This window comes from Tenrec ecaudatus, chromosome 10, assembly GCF_050624435.1.
Source record: "Tenrec ecaudatus isolate mTenEca1 chromosome 10, mTenEca1.hap1, whole genome shotgun sequence".
In the NCBI taxonomy this organism is placed as follows: Eukaryota; Metazoa; Chordata; class Mammalia; order Afrosoricida; family Tenrecidae; genus Tenrec; species Tenrec ecaudatus.
The window spans coordinates 25,892,723-25,918,233 of record NC_134539.1 but is presented as its reverse complement, the minus strand read 5'-3'; the positions used below and the strand labels follow the sequence as shown (position 1 = coordinate 25,918,233).

The 25,511-nt window shown below is 40.1% G+C and overlaps 1 protein-coding gene across 2 annotated transcripts in view; it reads left to right on the top strand.

The window, feature by feature from the left end:
• The window catches only part of CAAP1 (caspase activity and apoptosis inhibitor 1), a 39,664-nt gene that overhangs the window by 1,175 nt on the left and 12,978 nt on the right, over window positions 1-25,511 (top strand). The window contains exons 2-5 of one of the 2 annotated variants that reach the window (XM_075560002.1): window positions 2,554-2,754; window positions 5,150-5,234; window positions 6,030-6,105; window positions 24,450-24,517. In XM_075560002.1, the coding sequence (XP_075416117.1) occupies window positions 2,554-2,754; window positions 5,150-5,234; window positions 6,030-6,105; window positions 24,450-24,517 (430 nt within the window). The remainder of the gene's footprint in view (window positions 1-2,553; window positions 2,755-5,149; window positions 5,235-6,029; window positions 6,106-24,449; window positions 24,518-25,511) is intronic. The other variant, XM_075560003.1, reaches the window with a different exon arrangement.

Genomic DNA, 25,511 nt, shown 5'->3' with positions numbered 1-25,511 from the left:
AAGATAGCAATTAATAGCGTGTAGATTTCAGTCCAGATATCTGGCTTTGTCAAACTCATGTTTTTTATTGTCCGTTGACCTGGCAAGACAATGTGTTCTTTAACCCTTTAAAAAATAGTATCATAAAACAAGTACATGAATACATGCTTGAACAAAATTCATACGGCAAAGAACTAAAGAGAAACTCTTGAAAGTCGTTCTTTGTGCGTCCCTTTAAAAAAAGCTTGATTCACCCCAGAATCAAAGCCCAGTGCCATGGAGTTGATTTGGACATACAGTGAACCGTTTCTGAGCTGTAAGTCCTTAATAGGAGCAGGCAGTCTTGTCTTTCTCCAGCAAGTCAGCTGGTGGGCTGAAACAGCTCACCTTGCAGTTGGGAGTTCACTGCCAGGACTCCACACGTTGACACAAAACCCTCGCATTTTCTTACCCTCTGTGTACAATCAATGCATTCCTACTCTTATGCTTTATTGTGATTCCACTCCCCACGTTGAATTGGGTTCTATCGCCAGGTCATTGGGATGAGGGTCTTTCCAGACCTAGCCCTTACTTTTTTAGTGAGAGGAATATTTTGGCTTCCGGTATTTTGCTACCACAGTGGACATTAGCGTTAGCTTTAATTCGGTCTCAGGAAAATCTGAGCAAAGAGCATGCTTACTTGTCTTTTGGCTCCTATGAGCCAGCATCGACTTGATGGTAGCGAGTTAAGTTTTGTTGTTTTTTTGCATTGGCTGGGCTTTTAGTGTAGCATTGGACAATAACAGTGATAGCAGGCCTACATCTCCCATTCTTTAGTGGGGTCATTTCTAATGTCCCATTAGAAATATGATGTCTGTCCCGTAAAAACAAAGTTCATGGCTGCCTAGTTGATTCTGGCTCAAAGTGACCGACAGGAGAGAGTAGAAATGCACTATAGGGTTTCCAAGACGGACATACATTTTCCCCCCAGCCTGCTGACCTTGTGGTTTGTCTCCCCAAATGCTTAACAAAATGTGGCACCAGGGTTCCATCTTGGATCATGTTGTGTAGATTGTCTTTAATTCCTTATTCTCTGAGTGTTGTAGAGTTTTCTACAAATCAGATACTTTTCTGGCATTCAGATCACACAATTTTCTTCTTTAACTGTATGAAATTATTCATTTATTTTTATTCATTATTCATAAATGCACTTCATGTACTTGAAGTATGGGGCAATAAACCCTATTTGGTTTGTTCTCATCTGGAATTCATATGATAATTTACTTTTGTGTTCATAAGCTAGATGATCTAAAAAGGAAATAAAAACATAAAATAAAACAAACAAAAAGTTAGATGGTCTTAGGGCATTTCATAGGCCTGCTAAGCACCAGGTCATCGGTTCGAATCCACTGGCCCCTTCTTAGGAAAAAGATGAGGCTTTCTACTCCGGTAAAGAGTTACAATGTTGGAAACTCATGGGCTTTTTAAAAGAGTTACAGTCATGGAAACCTACCCATGGAGAAGTTGTACTCTGTCCCAGCGGGTCATGATGAATCAGGATGGTTTGGTCTTTGGCCCGATTTCCATACAAGTTAATGCCTGCCAGCTACCCATATAAATACTCCCCCCCGTATATTGGTTTGTTTCCTGTAGTCTTGCTGAAAGTTTGTTTAGTTTAATGGTTTAGTTGACCACTTGTGATTTCTTATATATACTATTATATTTGGAAATAGAGATCTTTTTGCTTCTTTCACCCCAGTTGGAATGCCTTCTCTTTTCTTGTCAAATTGCCAATATTGTTGGGTGCCTCTGAGTTGATTCTAACTCATAGAGGACCCACATGACAGACCACAGTTGTCCCATAATTTTCTTGGTTGTACAAAGCAGATTGGAAAGACCTCAGATTCATTGCAGGGAGCCCGGTAAGTAAGTTATTGAAACAATTTAGGCAAACCTGTAAAAGTAGCTTTGGAGAAACTGGATATATTTGAGAGAAGAAAGAGAAGTGCCCCCAAATGTATTGATTAACAAATTACTTGGCTCCTTTTGGAATGTTTATATTGTGTGTAACAGATTTAAAAACCAAAATAGCCCCTTGTAAGCAACATTACTTGATTGTACAGCAGTTGTGATTTGTCATAGTTTTGCCATCTTTTTCTACTTATTTATGTGTTCTTAGGTAGCATGTAGCTTCATTCTTGCATATACAACGTAGCTTCAGAAAATCCATGGGAAAATGGAGTAGAAAGATAATGAAATTTTTCTGCAAGCTTTCTGTAGCCCCTTTGTATGGAAGACTTAGGTGTGAATGACCAACTTGAAGAATACTTGAATTCTTCAAAAGTCTAAAATTGTATTCAGTATTGAGTATATGTTCATGTGTGTGTCCTAAAATATTATCAAGTGCTGGTTTAATTGTCACATGAAGAGTATGATAAGGGAAGACTGTGCAGTTAGTTAACCTGTGGTTTTCAGATCTGTGCAAAGAAAGAATTTGGAAATGTTTCATGAGGAAGAATTTATTATATGGCATCCTATACATATTTTACACATTTTGAGTAGTATTTAATATTTCTTTTTCTCTCTCCATTTTAGGAAACCAAATATCTTTTTCCATCTTTGGAAAAAGAATTACTCTTAGCAGAACACAGTGACATTGAAGAAGGTGGACTGGACCTGACTGTGTCTTTAAAACCAGTTAGTTTCTATATATCGGACAAAAAAGAAATGCTTCAGCAGTGCTTCTGTATCATAGGGGAGAAGAAGTTACAGAAGATGCTTCCTGAAGTGCTAAAGGTACTTCCTTGTACACAGTATCAGACTATATGTGTATTTGGGAATACAACTCTTATTGTAGTGGGCACCTTACACATGCACTTTATAATCGAGTGCTTTCAATTAGAACAAGTTACATGAGAAGTCATAAAAAGGGATTCTGTGAATCATAAATTGTCTTTTGTATTTAGATGTTGGTCAAGAAAAAGATGAGGCCTTTTGCTATGAAGGCAGAAAAATTTTTTTAAAACAATTTATTGGGGCTCATACAATTCTTATCACAGTTCATACATATACATACATCAGTTGTATAAAGCACATCTGTACAGTCTTTGCCCTAATCATTTTTTTCTCCTCTTTTCTTTTTTTACATTTTATTAGGGACTCAGAACTCTTATCACAATCCATACATATACATACATCAATTGTATAAAGCACATCCATACATTCCCTGCCCCAATCATTCTCAAGGCATTTGCTCTCCACTTAAGCCCCTTGCATCAGGTCCTCTTTTTTTTTCCCCTCCCTCCCCTTTCCCCCCTCCCTCATGTGCCCTTGGTAATTTATACATCGTTATTTTGTCTTATCTTGCCCTATCCGGAGTCTCCCTTCCCCCCTTCTCTGCCGTCCCTCTCCCAGGGAAGAGGTCACATGTGGATCCTTGTAATCAGTTCCCCCTTTCCAACCCACTCACCCTCCACTCTCCCAGCATCGTCCCTCACACCCTTGGTCCTGAAGGTATCATCCACCCTGGATTCCCTGTACCTCCAGCCCTCATATGTACCAGTGTACAGCCTCTGTCCTATCCAGCCCTGCAAGGTAGAATTCGGATCATGGTAGTTGGGGGGAGGAAGCATCCAGGATCTGGGGGAAAGCTGTGTTCTTCATCGGTACTACCTCGCACCCTAATTAACCCATCTCCTCTCCTAAACCCCTCTATGAGGGGATCTCCATTGGCCGACACTTGGGCCTTGGGTCTCCACTCTGCACTTCCCCCTTCATTTAATATGGTATATATATACATATACACATATATACACATACATACACACACTTATATCGTTTTTGTTTTTTTTTTTGCATGATGCCTTATACCTGGTCCCTTGGCACCTCGTGATCGCACTGGCTGGTGTGCTTCTTCCATGTGGGCTTTTTTGCTTCTGAGCTAGATGGCCGCTTGTTCACCTTCAAGCCTTTAAGACCCCAGACACTATCTCTTTTGATAGCCGGGCACCATCAGCTTTCTTCACCACATTTGCTTATGCACCCATTTGTCTTCAGCGATCCTATCATGGAGGTGTGCAGTCAATGATATGATTTTTTGTTCTTTGATGCCTGGTAACTGATCCCTTTGGGACCACTCGATCACACAGGCTGGTGTGTTCTTCCATGTGGACTTTGTTGCTTCTGAGCTAGATGGCCGCTTGTTTATCTTCAAGCCTTTAAGACCCCAGTCACTATCTCTTTTGATAGCCGGGCACCATCAGCTTTCTTCACCACATTTACTTGTTCACCCACTTTGGCTCCAGCCGTTGTGTCGGGAGAGTGAGCATCATAGAGTTCCAATTTAATAAAAGAAGGTATTCATGCATTGAGGGAGTGTTTGAGTAGAGGCCCAAGGTCCTTCTGCCGGAAGGCAGAAATTTTATTGAAAAAAATAATTCTGTAAACGCTCACTGCAATTTTTACTCAGCAACCCAACAGGACAGAGTAGACCTGCCCATTTGGGTTTTCAAGATTAGAAATGTTTGTAGGAGCAAACAGCCTCCTTTTTCTCCCATAGAGAGTCTGGTGGATTTGAATTGCTAATCTTATAGTTAGCCCAACACGTAACCCACTATGCCACCAGAGTTCCTTAATACAGGAGCTAGCAATTAAATTGAGGGAATAATCAATTGTTTGGTGCTTTAAAAAATAGTATGATAATAGACTGGTATGTAACTCCACAATGGTTGGTAGGTAATGTATTTCATCAAATTCATAACTCTTTCCATGTACTTGTGAAAATGATCAAGGGAAAAACAGCATTATTCTGATTTTATAGTTGTGGAAAAGAGCTTGAATAAGGTAAACCACGTTCATATGTCTAGAAAGTATAGAACCAAGACTTGCATATTTAATCCTTTAAAGAATTGCTTGAAGTGAAATTAAGACTATCTGGCCACTTGATTTATTCTTTAGTTTGTTCTTTCATGATAAATAAGCTTTTATATGTTCCCATCAATTTTTAAATAAAATGTTCACATGTTAAACTAGCTCTTTTCTTATTTCATTACACAGAGAGATATTTGTGAATCTACTTGAGACTTAGAATTTGTTCTTATAAGATTTTGTTAACTGGATTTTTTTACGTGCTAACCAGTTTATGGTAGAGTTATATTACATAACATACAATTTTTTAATCCCCTTTCCTTAGAACTGTTCAATAGAAGAAATTAAAAAACTCTGCCAGGAACAGTTAGAGCTCCTATCTGAAAAAAAGATCTTGAAGATTCTTGAGGGTAAGGATGCTTATCTGCATATTCTAGGACATGTCTTCGTTATAAATTCTGTGGTATTCTCTTCTTATTTTGGGTATTAACATTTTGTTTGTAGGTAGCCACTGAAGAGTTTTTTAGTTCTCTTTGTATTGACAAATTTGATTACACGTCAGAATAACATTTCATCATTTACTGACCTAGAGTTTTTCTAAATCAAGTGTATGTAGGTAAGTGTGTAAGGTTGTACATAGTAAAATGAAATAGAAAAGGTTTATTCAAACTACTATAAATAATGTTTAAAAAACCCAAATTTCTCCTAAAATAAATTTTTACTTGCTGCTGTGTCTTCATAGCTTCATCGCCTTTTGCATATCTCTGCACTACTCAGACCCTTTTCACAGATAAAGGAATCTCACAGACTTTGCCAGCTTTCCTGTGTGCCTCAGTGACTCCTCTTTGTGTGATACTTTTTATTATCTCTAGAATTTTCGATTTACAAGCCCCCCCAAAGTTTTATTGGCACATAATTTACATATAATTCAAGTTTTTTCCTCTTGAACATTGGAGTGATATTTGTATTAGTGATATAAGAGTAGGAACAAAAATAGAGACCTTCACTTTCTAGAAATAATTTCTAATTTTGCTTTTCCATGAACTTTTTGAAACCCCCTCATATAAGCATTTAAAAAGTGTAACCTTTCAAAACTATAAAGTTCCTTAATCTGCAGCACTTTTAACGTTGACATTTTTGTCTGATTGAATCGTGTTGATGGTTTTTTTGTAAGCATGTTTTATATAGTTTATTTCGTTTATAAGGTGACAATGGTATGGATTCTGATATGGAAGAAGAGGCAGATGATGGCTCTAAGATGGGATCTGATTTAGTCAGTCAGTAAGTTAAAAAAAACACTTTCATTTTGATTTCATACCTCACGCATGTGATAGTTTTATGTGTTTTGTTTTCTAGAAAATAATTCTACAGTGTAGAAGAATTGATTTGATGTAATGATCGAAAGCCTTATACTGATTGCTCATTTTGGTGTCTGAAAATAGAGTTAATCGCTTTCAGGATGAATGTGATTTTCCCCAACTATTATACATAAGACAACACAGATGTCAACCTAAAGCAAATTCTTATCTCTCCTTAGAATTTGAATATATACTTCATAATATCTAACACTTATCCAGCATGTACTATGTACCAGATTCCATGTTAACAGTACTGGTGATTTTATATTATTGAATTCTTCTGCATATCTAATACTATTCATTTATAGTAGACTCATTTCACAGATGACTTAGTAAAATGGTTCATTTTATATACGTATATCAACCAAAAAAACAAAAAGCAAACTCACTGCTATTGAATCAATTCTGACTCATGGTGACCCTGTAGGACAAGGGAGAACTGCCCCTGGGGGTTTCCAAGACTGGAACTCTTCACAGGAGTAGAAGACTTCGTCTCTCTCCCGAGGATTGCCTGGTGCTTATGAAGTGCTGATCTTATAGATCCCAGCCAACTCATAACCACTAGGCCACCAGCATTCCTTGAAGTTCACAATAGCTGGTGACAAAGCTGCCGAGCCCAGAGCCCAGCCCTGTGCCTGGTTTCTACTGATGGCGCAGAGGAGGCGGGGTGGAGGGCGCCCGATGACAACAGTCCTTTCAGTGTCTGCTCTCTTCTCAGTGGGATGCAACTAGCCCTCTAGCCCCAGTCCCTCCCCAAAGGCTACTGGGGTGGTTAATTGAGACTTACTGTCCGTGTCTGATGTGCAGGGACTCTCCCCTCCCAGCTTCTCTTTGGTGAAAGCCTAACTACACACACATATAATTTGATTAGTGGGATGCTAAAAAGTGCCTACAATTCTGAAACACAAATTCATCAAAAAAAGAAGCACGCGGATGTTTTACAATAAATTTTTCTACCTGTGGTAGCATGGCCAAGGGGTGTAAGGTGCTGGAGTACAATGAAGCGTTCTGCCCTACCGCTGCTCATCAAACTCACACTCAAGAATGTTAGCCTCTAGAGGTAACTTTTGCCTGGAAAAGCAATTACTTTGGTGATTGCCAAAGACTGATTTTTATCTCATTTTGCAAAGCTTAGAATAAGAAAGGATTTGTACCACAGGTACACAATTAAGTCATTAGAGGCAGTAGAATAAATAAACAGTATATATTTCGCTTAAAATCTTGAGTACCTTTGCCATTTCTAAAAGTTCTATTGTGTAGGTCTCACTGAAGAGGGAGAATTTTACTTTATGTGATAATGTTTTTTTAAAAATCATTTTATTGGGGGCGCATACAACTCTTATCACACTCCATCCGTCAAGCACATTTGTTGCCATCATCATTCTCAAAACATTTTCTTTTACTTGAGCCCGTGGTATCAGCTCCTTGTTTTTCCTCTCCTGCCCCGCTCCCCCCTCATGAACCCTTGATAATTTATAAATTATTTTTATTTTGTTGTCTTAAACTGTCCAACATCTCCCTTCACCCACTTTTCTGTTGTCCGTCCCCTAGGGAGGGGATTATATGTAGATCCTTATAATTTGTTCCCCCATTCTACCCCACCTTCCCACCACCCTCCCGGTATTGCCACTCTCACCACTGGTCCTGAAGGGTTCATCAGTCCTGATTCATGTTACAACTTTAAAGAGCATCAAAATTATTGATTTGTAGCAAAGCTTTTGGAAGCTCACCATATTACTTGGCTTTCTCATTATCAACAGGCTCTATTAGGTCATCTCATACAATGATACCTCCTCGATTGTCGAACTCAATTTGTTCCAACGTTGTGTTCAGATACCCAAACTTACTTACAGCATCAGACAGTGATTCTTTCTGAGTGAACACAAAATTAGTTGTGTATTTCCTTGTGTTACAGAGTAAATTCTGGCCTGAATATTTGTTGTGCAAAGTCTATTAAATGAGAGTGAAGGGAGACCACATGAAGGTCAAGAAAGGTGACCTTACAATTATGTCAGTGTGTCAGCTTCTTATCAGCCTCTAGATAGGTTTTTACCTTCTCGTCTTAATTTTAATGAACAAAAATCACTTTAATAACGTAGAAAAAGGGATGTGTGGTATTGAACATCCATGAAAGTTGTGACCTTTCCTCTCAGAGTCCCCTCTTTCTCTTAAATAGTCTTCTCTACTTGATCTCTGGGTTCTGTTACCCGTTGCAATGGGTACACAGAACTCACAGGCAAATTTCAAGATGGAAGGGTTTATTAAGGACACTAACAAGTTGTAGTGCCAGTGAGAAATACTTAGGGATGAGGTGCTGATCAGGATGTGTTACACAGTTTTGTCAAGTCTGCCAGTAAATGCCCAAAGGGCATACTATTCTGCTAAACCTCAGCCAAAAGGCTGTGAGCTCCATTTCTTTGGGTCAGCAAATCCAGCTTCCCCAATTAAGTGCCCAGAGGCTCACCACTCCACAAGCCTGCCTCCTGCAAAAAAGCACTCATCTCAACTTGCTCTGTGGGTTGGGAAGCCCCTCACTCTGTCCCATGCTCCTGGTTCTGCTGCGGCTCCTCTGATGATGTAGCTCTCTTCTGGATCCAGGAGGTTCACTGCGCAGGGACTGCAGATCCCAAGAACATACTCCATCCACTGCTGCCTCTTGCTGGTAATGAAATCTCTCTACCGGACCAGGACCTATCCAGGGCAAGGTCATTTGAGAGACTTGGCCTCGAAGAGCCACATGGAATAATTCACTGCCCCGCACCACCTTTCCCCTTCATTATAGTTTTTGTCAAACGAGATATTCCATTGGTAGCAGGATCTCAGAAGCTGTCCCCTGTGGCAGTGTGCTATGTAAGGGTGTGCCTGTGTGGTATGTGGAGCATCTGCTGTAGTAACTGCCCCTGGGCAGTTAGCCACTGAGTGCGTCAAGGATTTGCATCACTTAGGAACTCCCTGTGTATTTTAGTTTCACTTATTCCAGTAACGATTTGAATATACAGAAGTACTTGTTTACACTAATGAAGCTATGTTATGAAATTATCTTTACACTTTTATCTCCTCACATTGTCATCTTTATATGTTGAAAATCTAGCCTTCCTTTAAAATCAGCTGTTAAATGCACACACCCCCCACTCCCTGTCCCCAGAGCTTCCTGGTCTCTACTGTTTTTTATAGAAGATTATTTCCTTATTCATATTTTATACTGTTTTGCTGGTGTCAAAATAGCTTGTGCTTTTGAAGTTTAGTGGTTAGTGTGCCTCAGAGATTAACATCCCCAAACTGGAAGCTGTAAGAAACTGTTAAAGATGAGCAAATAAGTGAACGTTGAATGTATAACACTTTCAATAGGAATAATGTATCACTAAAGTGGTAATTATAAGAAATGAGTGAGAATGGACCACTGTGAAACACGAATGAATGAATGAATGTCTACTTTATAACATTGCTTCTACTTCTCTTCACTGTAACAACTTCGAAGGATGAGATTGTCACCTCAAGTACGCTTTATGTAAATTAAGGATCATTTTAAAGCTTTAAAAATCCCCAGCTTCGCTGATCTTGAGTCGATTCCAAATCAGCGTGACCCTTTGTGGCTTCCCTTTGGGTTCCTAGGACTTGAAGTATTTGCAGAAGAAGACAGCCCCCTCTTCCTCCCTCAGAACGACTGTTGTGCTCGACCTGCGGACCTTTAGTTAGCAGCTCCATGCATGCTGCTGCCAGAGCGCCTTTAGTAATGTAGCATCTCTAACTTTGCATTGTTTAAAAAGTTCTACAAATGATGGTGAGCTAGTGAATGTTACAGATTAAGACAGATTACTTAATATGAACAATAATTTAAAGTTAAATGCAGTAATATGAAGAGGAATATATGGAGATGGATTAGGAGGAGCTTTATTTAACCAAAATGGCACTAAAAATAAGAACAGTATTAGTTTGATATAATGTTTTATAATTGTGCTTTAAATAATATGTTCATAATGAAATGTAAGTGTAAAATAGTACAGTGTAAAATAATCAGAATTAAAGTTTTTAATATAGAAAGGATAAAAAACACTTGGGGAAATGTCAGCAATATTTTAGAATTGCTCCCTCTAGTCTCTTTCTGAATTTCAAACTAATGCACTTTTAGTGAATGATATAGAGGGAGATGGCATTGGAAAGGAGTCTATACTTCTTTATTTTACATTTTATTAGGGGTTCATACAACTCTTATCACAATCTATACATGTACATACATCAATTGTATAAAGCACATCCGCACATTCCCTGCCCCAATCATTCTCAAAGCATTTGCTCTCCACTTAAGCCCTTTGCATCAGGTCCTCTTTTTTTCTCTCCCCTAATCTATACTTCTTTAGCTAATGTTAAGACAGTGTCACAATTCTAGGAGATAAATTTAAAACTCCAGGTTCTCAAAATAAGGTGTATGACTTGTCCTCTAAAGTAGATTCTGTACAGATATTCTGGAACGACTGTTCCTAGCCATTGCCGCTTTATGGTCACAGCATAGGCAGTTTCTAATGTCGTTTTGACTGGATTCTAGTTTTTCATTGTGCACCATAATGACCCGGTAGGAGATAGCAGAACTGCCTCTGTGGGTTTATAAAACTGTAAATCTTCACCACAGTAGAAAGCCTCATCTTTTTATTAGCAGAGCGACTGATGGGTTTGAACTGCTGACTTGAGACTAAGTAATATGCAAGGATAAGTAAAACGTTATTGCTCGTTGGGTTCCAGTTAATACATGTTTATTTCACATAAAGCATGCTTAAACATGTCTGTGCGATCAGAAATCCTCGCAGCAATATACTTGTCTTAGTCCTAGCAGGTTGCCTTTGAAAAACAAAATCCAGTCAAAAGGCTGGGTCAGTTAACTCAAAAGAGAGAGCTCCATCAGCTCAGACAGCTAGGATGACTATTAGGGCGAAGGACATACGATGATCACAGGAACCTGTTGTGAAGAAGTTTTAAGAAAACGGAAAACTTCAGTGGTGTGAAAAGGCCAGGAAAATGATATCAGGGAATTTTTTCTCCATCATGACAATACACCTGGCTCGTTCTTTGAGACTATCAAGGGCTGTCCCAGGAGAATTTCCTTCTTAAACATTATCCCATCCACCCAACAACAGCCCTAGTCTTGTCCCTCAAACTCCTTTTTGTGGCGAGAAGAGGATTCATGTGGAGCTCTGGTGGCACTGTGGGCTAAGCACAGGTTGGCTGCTCAAACCCTCAGTCACTCCACAAGAGAAAGATGAGGCGGTTTGCTCCCATAAGACTGACAGTCTAGAAGTCTTCGTGGGGCTACGTGAGCCAGCAGTTCGGAGCCCTGCGGTGTCGGGGTGCAGTTGTTGGGCTGCGATCCGAATGGTCGGCATTTGGAAACCACAGCCCCTCCTGGGAGAAAGTCTGGGTTTACTACCACCATTTACAGTTAGTCTCAGAACTCCACCGGGAGGTCCCGCGTGAGTACTAAATGGATGGCATTGAGTGTGCAGTGGGTTTGGTTTTTTTGTTCCAGGTAATTTGGAGTGGGCTTTTTTATAAAATGAATGTTTTTCTTTTGCCAAATCAGAAACGGTAGTGGTTTTATTTAAAATAGAGTACATAAATAGGCTTGAAATAGAAAATGGCTGAAAAGAGCAATTTATGGGTCAAGTAGATACTAGTTAGTATTTGCAATGTACTGGTTACTACAGTGCTATAGTTCTTTTTTTTCTTCAATCATTTTATTGGGGGCTCATACAGCTCATCACAATCCATCCAGCCATCCAGCCGTTGTGTCAGCACATGTGTACGTTGGGTGCTCTCATCATTCCCCAGACATTTGCTCTCTGCTCGAGCCCTGGTACAGTGTTATATCTCTTTCAGCGTCTACAGTTCTTCCACACCTCACATCAGGAAGTGTCCAGCACACAGCTGTTCGCAGTCAGAAGAGGCAGTTGAGGGATGAATGACAGAATGGAAGACGATCTTATTTGTAGGGCAGTTAATGAGGATGCAGCCTTGAGATAAGTTGCTTATTCTTGAAAATGATAGAGTGATCACTAGAATTGTGCATATGACCATTTTTCTATCGCTGAACTCTAACCAGTGGTGTATGGTAGAATTCTGTCATGGTATTTTTGTATGTATAGATAACTTTTAAAGGGGCAATGACATGTAGCCATATACATAAAACATTCTCAATAATTATCAACACAATTGGACATGTTGGAAATAAAAGAATCCATCATAAACTGCTATTCTTAAAAACTTAAAAGAAGTGAAATATTTGATTAAAATTCATATGCTATGAGCATTGGCTTTACAGTACTTAAATAAAGATAGTTTTATCCATAGATTCGAGAACAGGCCTCAGATGAGGAAGTTAACGTTTGATTTGTCAAACTCATGTAATCACTCCGGATGTAGGTGATTGTTTTGTGCCTGTGACTTAAAAAAAAAATTATGAAAAAAAACTCGATGCAATAGTTTATTAAATTCTCGCTTGCCTATTGCTCAGCTTGCCTTATACCATATTATTTTAACCCCTTTCAGTTCTTTCATTCTGATTACTTTGAAGCAATATCTTCACTCTGTTACTTTAAAACAGTGGTCCTCAACCTGTGGGTTGTGACCCCTTTGGGGGGTCAAACAGTCCTTTCACAGGGGTTGCCTGATTCATAACAGTATCAAAATTACAGTAATGAAGTAACAACGGAAATAATCTTATGGTGGGGGGATCACCACAACCTGAGGAACTGTATGAAAGGGCCGTGGCGAGAACCACTGCTTTAAAAAGACAGAGAGCTAGCTCTCCTAATTGCTGTAATAGTCCTGCATGAGCATGGTTGAGATACTCCAGGTGGGCGCTGACTGCAGGCAAGAGGTCCGACTTGCATGCATTGTGTCCCTGAAGGGAACTTTGAGGCCTAGGAGGAACTGTATTTTTGTAGCAGTCTCCATGCCGAGAATTTCAGTATTTTTTTGTGAATAGAAGCATTTTTCCCCTTCCTCATCAAGTGGCTTTACCTACCAAGTTTGTTAAAAGGATTTTTGCTCCACATTTTAAATTTAATCTTTATCATGAAAAAGCCAGACATCTCACGTGGTTCTGAACGGATCAGCTATCAGGCACCAAAGAACAAAAAATCATATCATTGGGTGCACACCTCTATGATATGATCGCTGAGGACGAGCAGGTGCATAAGCAAATGTGGCGAAGAAAGCTGATGGTGCCCGGCTATCAAAAGAGATAGTGTCTGGGGTCTTAAAGGCTTGAAGGTGAATAAGCGGCCATCTAGCTCAGAAGCAACAAAGCCCACATGGAAGAAGCACACTGGCCAGTGCGATCACGAGGTGTCGAAGGGATCAGGTTTATGGCATCATCATCATCAAAAAATAAAAAATCTTACCATAGTGAATGAAGGGGGAAGTACAGAGTGGAGACCCAAAGCCCATTTGTCAGCCACTGGAGATCCCCTCCCAGAGGGGTCTAGAGGAGGACATGAGTCAGTCAGGGTGCGATGTAGCACCGATGCAGAATAGAGCTTTCCTCCAGTTCCTAAATGCTTCCTCCCTCCCACCCCCACCCCACCCCCACCTACCATGATCCGAATTCAACCTAGAGCAGAGGTTGTACACTGGTGCAGATAGGAGCTGGAAACACAGGGAATTCAGGGTAGACGATACCTTCAGGACCAGGGGTGTGAGGGGTGATGCTGGGAGGGTAGAGGGTGAGTGGGTTGGAAAGGGGGAACCGATTACAAGGATCTACATGTGACCTCCTCCCTGGGGGATGGACAACAGAAAAGTAGGTGAAGGGAGACGTCAGGCAGGGAAAGATGACAAAATAATAATTTATAAATTATCAAGGGCTCATGAGGGAGCGGGGAGGGAGGGGGAAAAATGAGGACCTGATGCCAGGGGCTTAAGTGGAGAGCAAATGCTTTGAAAATGATTAGGACAATGAATGTACAGATGTGCTTTATACAATTGATGTATGCATATGTATGGATTCTGATGAGTTGTATGAGCCCCTAATAAAATGTAAAAAAAAGAAAAAGAAAAAACCAGACATCCAGAAAAGTAAATTGCAATATATTGAATCCCTGACATAAGCGTTGCCTAGATCTGCGGGTTGTCAATTGTAGCACTTTCCCGTGTGTGTTGCAGCTCAGTTCTCTAGTGCTGCTGTAACGGAAACAACCACAAGTGGGTGCTCTAACAAACAGGAAGTCATTGCCCCAGTTTGGGAGGGTCTCAATCCAAAGTCTGAACGCTGGCATTGGGGAAAGGCTTTCTCTGTTCATCACCTCTGAGAGAAGTTCCTTATCTCCTTGAACATCTGTGGGCCAGGCACTCACCTACATATATCTTGGTGTCAGTCTTCCCTTTGATCTAGGCGGTTCTCAGCACAGGGCCCCCGTATCCAAAGATCTCTACTCTAATGCACTCCAGAAAATTTCCCTACATTAAATTAAGATTGTGACCCAAGTAAGTGTATTGTAGACCACAAACACCCTGCCTTATTAACATAACAGACATAACTAATCCTGTTTAATGTAATCTAATCCTGCCTTATTTACCATGGCAGAGCTTAGGAACTACAACACATATGACAATTCTGCCCAATCGCAAAATGCTAGTACCGGCTTTATCAAAGCGCTTCTTCACTGTGATGTTTGACTTGTTTCTATGTTGTTATACTTGTTAGGTGCGATAAAGCGAGTTCTGACTCAACAAACCCACGCCAAACTCACTGCCATCGTCAGTGCTGGCCCACAGCGACCCCCTGTGGGCTACAGGGACTGTAACTGTTAATGGGAAAGCCAGACTTTCTTCTACAGAGCTGCTGGTGTTTCCTAATTGCCTACCTCTTTTCACAATCACTGCCATGCGTAGGCTCATGGTTGTAGCTCCTGTAGGTCGCACCATGTGGTTGACGTCTTCTTTTCTCTGTTCCTTTATTTTAGGAAGCCTGGTATCCTCCTCCACAGGCTGGTCCCTCCTGCTAACATGCCTAAAGTAGATGAGATGAAGTGTCTTGCTTCTAAGGAGGATTCTGACTATACTTCTTTCGAGATAGATTTGTTCATTCATCCGGTGGCCCATAGTATATTCAGTATGCTTTCCCAGCATCATAATTCAAATGAATCCATTTTGGGTCTTTCTAAATTCTTTGGGCATTAATCAGTACTAAAGGAGATTTGTACCACTTCCCCGCGCCACCAAGAGACCTGGTGGCTGAGTCTTCATGCTCATTTCGTAAAACTGCACACTTTTTCGTTTTCATCAAGCAAAGTGATATCGTGTGCATCTGGAAGATTGTAAACAAGTCTTCCTCCCATCCTGATTCCAAAGTCTTCGTCCTATAGCCTTAATTTCTAGCCACCTCATCTGTAAGCCAGTCTCCTGCCCGAAGGCACCCAGCTTTACTTGTGGCTCTGCCACCTTCCAAACAGTCTCCGACGGGCTTCCCTACTGGCTCTTCTTTCTGGATGGGAATGGGATTCTCTAATCCTGGTAGTTCTTGAAGTGTTCTTTGTGATAAACACCATTCTTCTTCAGCTTGCCCTTGCCTGACTGGTAGATTATACGAATAACTAGAACTTGTTCTTATGTGGGGAATTTCAAAAAGGTTGTAATAAGATTTTATCTTTTAATTTTATTTTTCATGAACTTTGTGAAGGGACCATGATTTTCCTTATCAGCTAGAAATTATTTTTTAACTTTAAAATTAGTACATATATTAATAATTGGTGTATTAAATTAATTTGGTATATTAATGTACACTTAGTGGACTTAAACAACATATATTTGTTCTGCACATTTTTAAAATCATTTTATCGGGGGCTCATACAACTCTTATCACAATCCATACATACATCCATCATGTCAAGCACATTTGTACATTTGTTTCCATCATCATTTTCAAAACATTTGCTTTCTACTTGAGCCCTTGCGATCAGCTCCTCATTTTCTCTCCTCCCTCCCCATTCCCCTCTCTCATGAACCCTTGAAAATTTATAAATTATTATTGTTTTGTCATATCTTACACTGTCCAATGTCTCCCTTCACCTACTTTTCTGTTGTCCATCCCCCAGGGAGGAGGTTATATGTAAATCCTTGTAATCAGTTCCCCCTTTCTGTCCCACCTTCCCTCCACCCTCCCGGTATCACCACTCTTACCACTGGTCCTGGAGGGATCAGATGATCCTGGATTCTCTGTGTTTCCAGTTCCTATCTGTACCAATGTACATCCTCTGGTCTAGCCAGACTGTAAGGTAGAATTGGGATCATGATAGTGGGGGCAGGAATCATTTAAGAACTAGAGGAAAGTTGTATGTTTCATCATTGCTACACTGCACCCTGACTGGCTCGTTTCCTCCCTGAGACCCTTCTGTAAGGGGATGTGCAGTTGCCTACAGATGGACTTTGGGTCTCCACTCTGCACTCACCCTCATTTATAATTATATGATTTTTTGTTTTTTGATGCCTGATACCTGATCCCTTCAACACCTCGTGATCACACAGGCTGGTGTGCTTCTTTCATGTGCGCTTTGTAGCTTCTGAGCTAGATGGCCACTTGTTTATTTTCAAGCCTTTAAGATACCAGACGCTATTGTCTTTTGAAAGCTGGGCACCATCAGCTTTCTTCACCTCATTTGCTTATGCACACATTTGTCTTCAGTGATTAGATCAGGAAGGTGGGCACCCATTGATATGATATTTTGTTCTTTGATGCCTGATAACTGGTCCCTTCTACACCTCATTGTCACACAGGCTGGTGTGCTTCTTCCATGTTGGCTTTGTTGCTTCTGAGCTAGATGGCTGCTTGTTTACCTTCAAGTCTTTAAGACACCAGATGCTATATCTTTTGGTAGCCGGACACCATCAGCTTTTTTTCACATTTGTTTGTATTTGGCGATTGTGTTGGGAAGGTATGCATCATGGAATTGTTCTGCACATTTCTGAAGGACAGAAGCCTCAAATCATTGTTACTGATGTAAGCAAGACTGGCTGTTTTTGAGGCTCTAAGGGGAGAATCTGTTTCCTGCCTTTCATATTCTGGCGGCCAGTTGCATGTCTTGGATTTTGGCCTATGCCGCTGTCTTCTCAACACCTTCTCCGGTCTCTGCTCCCTTCATTATTCCACTGTCTCCGCTGATTCCGCACCATAAGGACATTGGTGATTACTTCAGACCTGCCAGAATAACCATCTAAAGATTTTAAATCACATCTGCCAAGATTTTTTTTGTTGTCACAAGAGCTAATATCCACAGGTTCTTGGAATTAGGATATTTGGAGGGCTATTACAATAGAGAAAATATCAATCTAAAGATAATCCCTATTGGAAAAAAAATTCCAACCCACCTCCTGTTTTTGATCTTTTTCCAAAACAGAACTTCTAATACTTTTTTCATGTTACAAATCCTTTTAGAAGTCTTTTGAGCCTTTCTTTGAAGAATGGTGTGTGTATGTATTTAATTTAGGAATTGCAAGGCTCATGAAGGAAGCCAGTTATATTGAAATGGGTAATCATGACAAGGTGATATAGGTACCTTTCCAATATATTAACTAATATAATGTGGCAGAATTCTAGTAGCTTCCATAATTTTGAAGTCACAATAAGCTTAAACTGTATTTTGATCATCTGAAACAGCTATATCTTGAAATGGAAATATCTATGAAATGTGTTCATGACAAAACTCACAAATATTACTGATACTGTAACAGATGCTTAAATTGTACAATTTTAGTGAAAATACAGATATACCTTTCTCTGCCTTTGCTTGGCTGAAAAGAGCCCTTAAAAAGATACCCTTATCTTAGTTCCTGAAACTTTTAAATGTTAGCTTATACGGCAGAAAGGATATTTGTAGATATGGTTATCTGATGGAATTGATCCTCAGTTTAAAGCCAATTTTAAAAATACAGACTTTGATAGGTGAGTTCTGTGAGCAACTGAATGATCAGGAAATGGATTCTTTAATTTTGATGAAGTGCAATTTATTATTTTTATATATAGGCCATGTTCTGAATGTCTTATCTAAGAAATTTTCATTTAAGTTAGAGACACAAAGATTCGTTCCGTGTCTTCCATAATTTATAGATTTATGTTTTACATTTCACTTGGCATTCTGTCGATTTCTTGCGCTTTTATTTGTGCCAACGCATTCAGTACATCTTGGACTTCTTCAGTCTCATTGAATTTCAGTGACTAATCTCTGAGAGGTGGACAGCCTATTCCTTCTTTGTAGTCTATCCTTAGTCTGGAAGCTCCACTGAAACCTGTTCACCTTAGGTGGCCCTGCTGGTATTAAACATATTGGTAACACAGCGTCCAGCATCACCTGGCAACATGTGAGCCACCACTGTAGGACAGACTGGCAGATAAGTGGTAGGAGCAGCAGTCAAGAATGAAGCGATGTGATGCATTGGGCAGATGGGCTGTATGAGACCTGTTGAAAGCGTTGAAGGACAAGTGTCACTTCAAAAATGAAGATTGGCCGGACTCGGCCGTGGTGTTTCCAGTTGCCTCATATGCATGTGAGAGTTGGACAGTGAGGAAGAAAGAAGAATCGACGCATTTGAATGATGGGATTGGTGAAGACTATGGAAAGAAAGTACCCTGAGCTACCTGAAGCACAACCAAATCTGTCTTGGAAGAAGTACAGCCAGAAAGCTCCCGAAGCAAGAATGGTGAGACTTGTCTCACACAGTCTGGACTCGTTTTCAGGAGAGACCAGTCCCTGGAAAAGGACTCCATGCTTGGCAGAGGAGAAGCTCCGTTGAAAAGATGCTCAAGGAAATGGATGGACGGAGTGCCAACAATAGACTCAAAGATGACGACAATTGTGAGGCTGGCGCAGGGCCAGGCAGGCTTGGTTGTGTTGCACATAAGGTTCCTACGAGTCGGAAACTACTGGACGGCAGCTCCCAATAATAATAGCATGTTTTATTGAGGTCTTTGAATTAATTTTTATTTTCAAATTTGTTTCAAAAAATGGATAGTCATTTACCTAGGTATCCAATTATATTAGTACTGCTCAAAAATTATTCTTTACCTATTGAATTACCTTTTCTAAAAAAAAAATCAACCTTATACAAGAGAGTTAAAAAAATCTTTGGAAAAATGCAATTACAAGTTAATGGAATTTGTGAATTTTTTGAAGCCCCCTCATATGTCTGGGTTTGTTTGGGGGCTCTATTCTCTTCCAGTAATGTGTAGGCTGTCCTTTCTTCACTACCATAGTATTGGTTTCTGTCACCTTGTTGTCTTCAAATCCAATAACTCGTGTTCTTAAACACCCCCCCCTTTTTTTTCCAAACTGTTTTCTTGCCCATGATCATTTTTAACAGTAGGCGCTCATTAGAAGATAAGCTACTTTAACTCAGTCTCTGTTGTTTAATCCCTAAATGGTGGAGAGAACTGGGGCTTTTCTTTTGTAGTGCCATATTATCTGCTTCTCTGTCAGCTCACTTTTACTGAAATGAGAAGAATCAGCTTGTGTTTGGTTGTATTTCCATGTTTCCATTGAGGCATTTTCCAGTATCTTTCAGTTGGATAAGAAATGGATTTTTCCTGTTTAAACAATATTTTTAAAATTTGCTAACACATGTGTGATTGTTCTTAAATTTCATAAATCTCCCTAATGTATTTATTATTTTGCTTAAAAACATTTTATTTTAAAATTATTGTTTTAAGAAAGAATTGGAAATGGCTAACTGTATTGGGAGGAAATGATGGAAATGGACTGAAATGGATTTGAGACACTGAATCCCAAGGACAGATACAGGGCCCATGTTATGTTTCAAGGCCAGGCTTGCAAATTAAGCTGCTTAAAGAAGGCACCTGCAGTATCTGACAGTGTTTCCACGCTGTGCGTAAGGGTTCCATCAGCTATTTCCTCTGACGCGGACAGCCAATTCCTTCTTCATAGGCTGTTCTTAGTCTGGAAGCTCCACTGACCCTGCTGGCCTTTGAAATACCAGTGACATAGCTTCCAGCATGACAAACTGACAGACAAGCAGTGCTGACAAAGAACATGGGAAGTACCATCGACTGCCACGAGCATAAACAAATCTGTCGTGGACAAAGTACAGCCACAGCTCCTCACAGGCAAGGATGGCATGACTTCTTACATACATTGGATAGGCTGTTAGGAGGCGACCCATCCCTGGAGAAGGGCAGCATGCTTGGTAACATGGAGAGGCAGCAAAAAAAAAGAACCCCAGTGAGATGAAGTGACCAACTCCGGACCGGCAGTGTTGGTTTCATTGTTTGTGCATCGGGTCGGGTCACCGTGGGTGGGAACTGACTCCGTGACCCCGAGCGATGGCAGCAGCAACAAAGAAGGGCCACTGCACATGGGGGAAGGAATTTAAAATTTAGAAATAATTTTGTTATTTTTTAATGGTGAAGAAACACAAAGATTGTTGTTAAAAGGTTCGTCCCCATTGGGCCTCCACTCAAGTACTCCCTGAATGCAAGAACACTTTGTTCTACTAAACTGGCATTCCATGATGCTCACTTGCCGGACAGAATTGCTGAAGACAACGTGGGCGAATAAGCAAATGTGGTGAAGGAAGCTGATGGTGCCGGGCTATCAAAAGGTATAGTGTCTGGGGTCTTAAAGGCTTGAAGGTAAACAAGCGGACATCTAGATCAGAAGCAGCAAAGCCCACATGGAAGAAGCACACCAGCCTGTGTGATCAGGAGGTGTTGAAGGAATCAGGTCTCGGCATCATCAGAACAAAAATTCATATCATTGTGAATGAGGGGGAGTGCAGAGTGGAGACCCAAAGCCCATCTCTAGGCAATTGGACATCCCCTTACAGAAGGGTTGTAGGGAGAAGAGGAGCCAGTCAGGGTGCAATGTAGCAACGATGTATCATACAACTTTCCTCTAGTTCCTAAATGCTTCCTCCCTCCCCACCATCATGATGCCAATTCTACTTTACAAATCTGGCTAGACCAGAGGATGTACACTGGTTCAGACAGGAACTGGAAACACAGGGAATCCAGGGCGGATGAGCCCTTCAGGACCAGTGGTGAGAGTGTCGATACCAAGAGGGTGGGGTGGAAAGGGGGAACCGATTACAAGGATCTATATATAACCTCTTCCCTGTGGGATGGACAACAGAAAATTGGGTGAAGGGAGACGTCGGACAGTGTAAGTTATGACAGAATGATAATGATTTATAAATTATCAAGGGTTCATGAGGGAGGGGGGAGCGGGGAGAGAGTGGGGAAAATGAGGAGCTGATGCCAAGGCTTAAGTGGAGAGCAAATATTTTGGGAATGATGAGGGCAACGAATGTACAAATGTGCTTTACACAATCTATGTATGGATCTTGATAAGAGTTATATGAGCTCCTAATAAAATGATTAAATAAAAAAAGATTCGTCCCCAAACCAGCTTTGGCACAGAGTGCCTTTCTGTTCCCCTTATTTTCTCTCCCTACATCCTCTCCTTCCCTCTCCCCCCTCTCTGTCTCTGCCTCCGCATCCCTGTGCCTCCCCTGTCTGTTTTCTTTTGTTTACTCCATTTCCAGTTGTAGAACTTTTAAATTAAAAGTTGATACCAAAAAACTCTTTTAAGTTCATTGCCATCTAGTTGATTCCAACTCACAGTGACTCTCTAGGACAGATTGGCAACTACCTGTGGGTTTCTGAGGCTACAAATCATTCCAGGAGCCTAAAGTCTCATCTTTCCCCCAAGAGCAGCTAGTGGACTTGACCTCACCGCCTTATGCTTGGCACAACAAGTACCCCACACACCATCGCAGAGCCTTAAAGTGTGGTAGAAGTGCTTAAATGTCATTTGCGGCTACACTGTAATGTATTTTCTACCTCTGCTACCTGATTTTTGTTTGCTGAAGGTAGTTTTTTAAAAAATTCTCGTATAAAACTAAGTAACTATCATACTTACATGCTGTAATTTTCTTAAAAGTAACCACACTTCTCATTTTGCATATCACCTTTCATACTATTTAATGAAGATCTTTACATTGAATTAATGTGAAATTGGAGAGATTAGCGAGCATAGGTCTAACATTCGTAAGTTGTTTTTGGAAGTGTTTTCAATGTCTGATAATGCCTATATGAAAGGCTGGCTTTCCACTTTCAGCCACAAGGTGGTGACCTACACCTACTATCTGCAATTGTGCTTGGAGGTATCCGACAGCCGGATCAAACCGCATTTGAAAAAAAATAGATCAAATGCTATAGGAAGTCATGTTGGACACAAAAAATTGCTTCTGAGAGCACATAGTCGTCGTAGAGAAGGTCTCATTTTGATTGAAGGGACTTTAGGGGCCTTCCACCAAGAGGCTAATTTTGCTGCATTCATTAAAACGTTTTAATTCAGATATAATTTTAAGCTCATTGATATGTTGCAAGGATAACTGAAAAATAAATACCAACTTTATATGACCACTTATGTGGATATACTTATTACCATTTTATTACATTTGTACACCTTCCTTATGTGTGTGGTGCGTGTCTGTCCGCATCCTGCTTTTTCCTCTGAGGCACGTGGTGGTGGTAGTGTACGTCATGGCATGTACTTGGGACTGTTCCACTGTGTGTTTTTCTGAAAGATAAAAGTGTGTCCCCCACAACGACAATACAGTTATAACTTGTGTGCATTTAGCATCGCTACAGTATTTTTATACTCTCTGCCATCCGTGTATCAGTTTGTCATTTGATTCAATAATGTGCTTTATATCATTTCCCCCACCTAGCTCAGCTGTCTCAGATGTGTTTTTACATTTAATTATCATGTCTCCTCAGCCTCGTCTCACCGGGAATATTCCCGCAAGCCTTGTCTTTTTCTAACATTGATATTAACAATAACAACAAACTCTCTTCCCCTTTTTTTGAATAGAATATTCCTTATTTTCGTTTTGAGTTTGTCTGATGTTTCCTTAAACATAAGTTAGGCGTTCTCAACCGTGGCCTTTCCTGGGTATCACGCATGTTCATCTGTCTGTTGGTGCTGCTACATCATGCTTCGGTTGAAGGGATTTCTTTGTAAATTCAGGCGCGTATGTTTAGAAGACTAATCAGGGCTCGTAAGAATCTATAGGTATAAGCAAACACTTTTTTTCAAAAGGAAGATACATAGGAATGGATGCCGAGACTGCCAGGCTTCAGGTGGTACACTTTGACTACTCCTTGCCAGGCTTTCAGTGTAGTGCTTTGTAGACACTTAATCTGCCTCTTATGGAGCATTGTTGACTTCTCCATTGGATCTGCCAATCAGTTATTTTGGTAAAAGGATTAAATAGTAGGTGATGTTAGAAATAAGCATAAAAAATGGAGACATCTTAATTATAAATTTCTGAGATGTAACAATGAACACCAAACCCAAGTTATTTTGTAGTCTGTGTATGAGTTAATGCTTAAGCTAGTGGAATTTTAATAAAATGAACATGTGTCACTTTATGCTGATGTGAAAGAACGTTGTAAACTTCTAAGATACATCATTACAAGCCTTTTCCAGACTTGGACTGTTTGAGTCATTTGCTGCTATTAACTGGATAGAAATAGTAGCAAATTCCCTAAATATATCTAGTGTGTTAGTTTTAGGGTTTGTATAAAACTTCTCAGAAGGTTAGATACTAGGAAAACTCATAGAAAATGGTCACCTTTCTCGCTTGAACTGTTGAACTTAATTGATTACTTGACTTTCAAGCTGAAAAGTATTTTTGGCATTAATATTAACACTCTCTAAGAGAGACCGTTAGTTTAGCTGGCAGCACTGTTGCGGTACACGATGAATCAAAACTTTTTTTGCAAAATCTTATACTTAATCCATTTACTTTGATTACATATGTATATTACATATAAAATATGCAGTTCACACAGACTGCAGACATCAAAGCATTTGAGGTGTGAAATTAGGTGAATATAAAATCATTTGAATGCCAAAGTGCCCACTAAATTTAACAGTTGAACTTGAGAAATTGTGGGGCACTGCTGTGAGTGGTGACTTCTCCCATCAGCTACCCTGCAGAGGACTAGACGGGCGAAAAGCATGCTTCCTCTCTACCTCCCTGCCAGGTTTGCCTCTTATAAAGCAGTGCACCCTTCAGCTGGAACGAGGTGCTGCTGCTTCTGCCTCTGTGTATTTGCCGAGTGCACTGAATGCTGCCCTGAGGGCTGCGAAGAGGGCAGTGTGTTTTCAAGCGCCCAGCGTAACTGGGAAAGTGGACAGTAAATATCATTTGATTTAACTGTAGTTTCAAAAATTGTTTTTATTTATTTTCATTCCTCAGACAAGACATAGATTCTACTTCATCTCTGAGGGAGAACAAGCATCCTGAAGGTGTGGAATTAAAACAAGGTATGGATAAAGCACTTATTTTGTTTAAACCCTCCCCTGAGGAGTAGGAGCGTTTTAACTGTAATACATTTTCACAGTATTTCAGCTCCATTTCATTTTAGGGACACAGATTCATTCATTGGGTCCAAGGTCAAAAGCATCGAGAATCAAGTCTCCAGCTCGTGACTCCTTCACCCGCTTGGCTCTGCCTCAGTGCTGCAGAGTGACCACTTCCCACAGACATCGTTGTCATCTCCAATAACTTAATTTCAATTACATCTTCTCAATTGTAATTGTGATTGGGTTGAATATGGGGAAAATGATATAGGATAACTTTATCTTAACTTTAAAGTTTGGCTATCTTTAAAAAGTTATAAAAACTTTTTGAGGAGGTGTTTTCTTCTTGCCTATTTTCTACCTCTTTAATTGATCTTTTAACATCATTAGTTTTTGTCTGTACCATCTAGCAGAAGTAAAGTAGTACTTTGTAATTTATTCAAGACAAGTTAAATTAATAGGGCTAATCCTTTAAATGTGTTTGCTTTCTTTTCATGGCCAGTAAGAAAAATTGAAAGTAGAATAAATCTTTATTAGGATCTCAAATGTCACCGCTAGTCTTGACATTTCTCTCCTTTCCTGATAACATTAATTTAGAGTAGTGAGTATCGGTTGGTGCCAAGATGGTTGTGGAATCTGTTATAAACATGAACGATCTTTGATGTCTTAAAATAGTTTTCCCAAATCTTGGGTCATAGAATGCACTTTGTGTAGAGAAGCAGAACACCCTCTTACTTGGGCAGAATTTCCCTCCTATGGTGGTCTGCCACAAATACTGAGTTAGGAAAATGCAGTATGAATTGTATAATTTGAGTGTGTGATTCATTTGGTTTATATGTGGGGAAAACAAACTGCAGTTCTAGTTTGTGATTGGGGTTTATAGATCCGAGAGGGCTTCAGAAACATCATGGAGAAATTCAATTATTTTTTACTTCCAATATTCCACAAACTTTTTGAA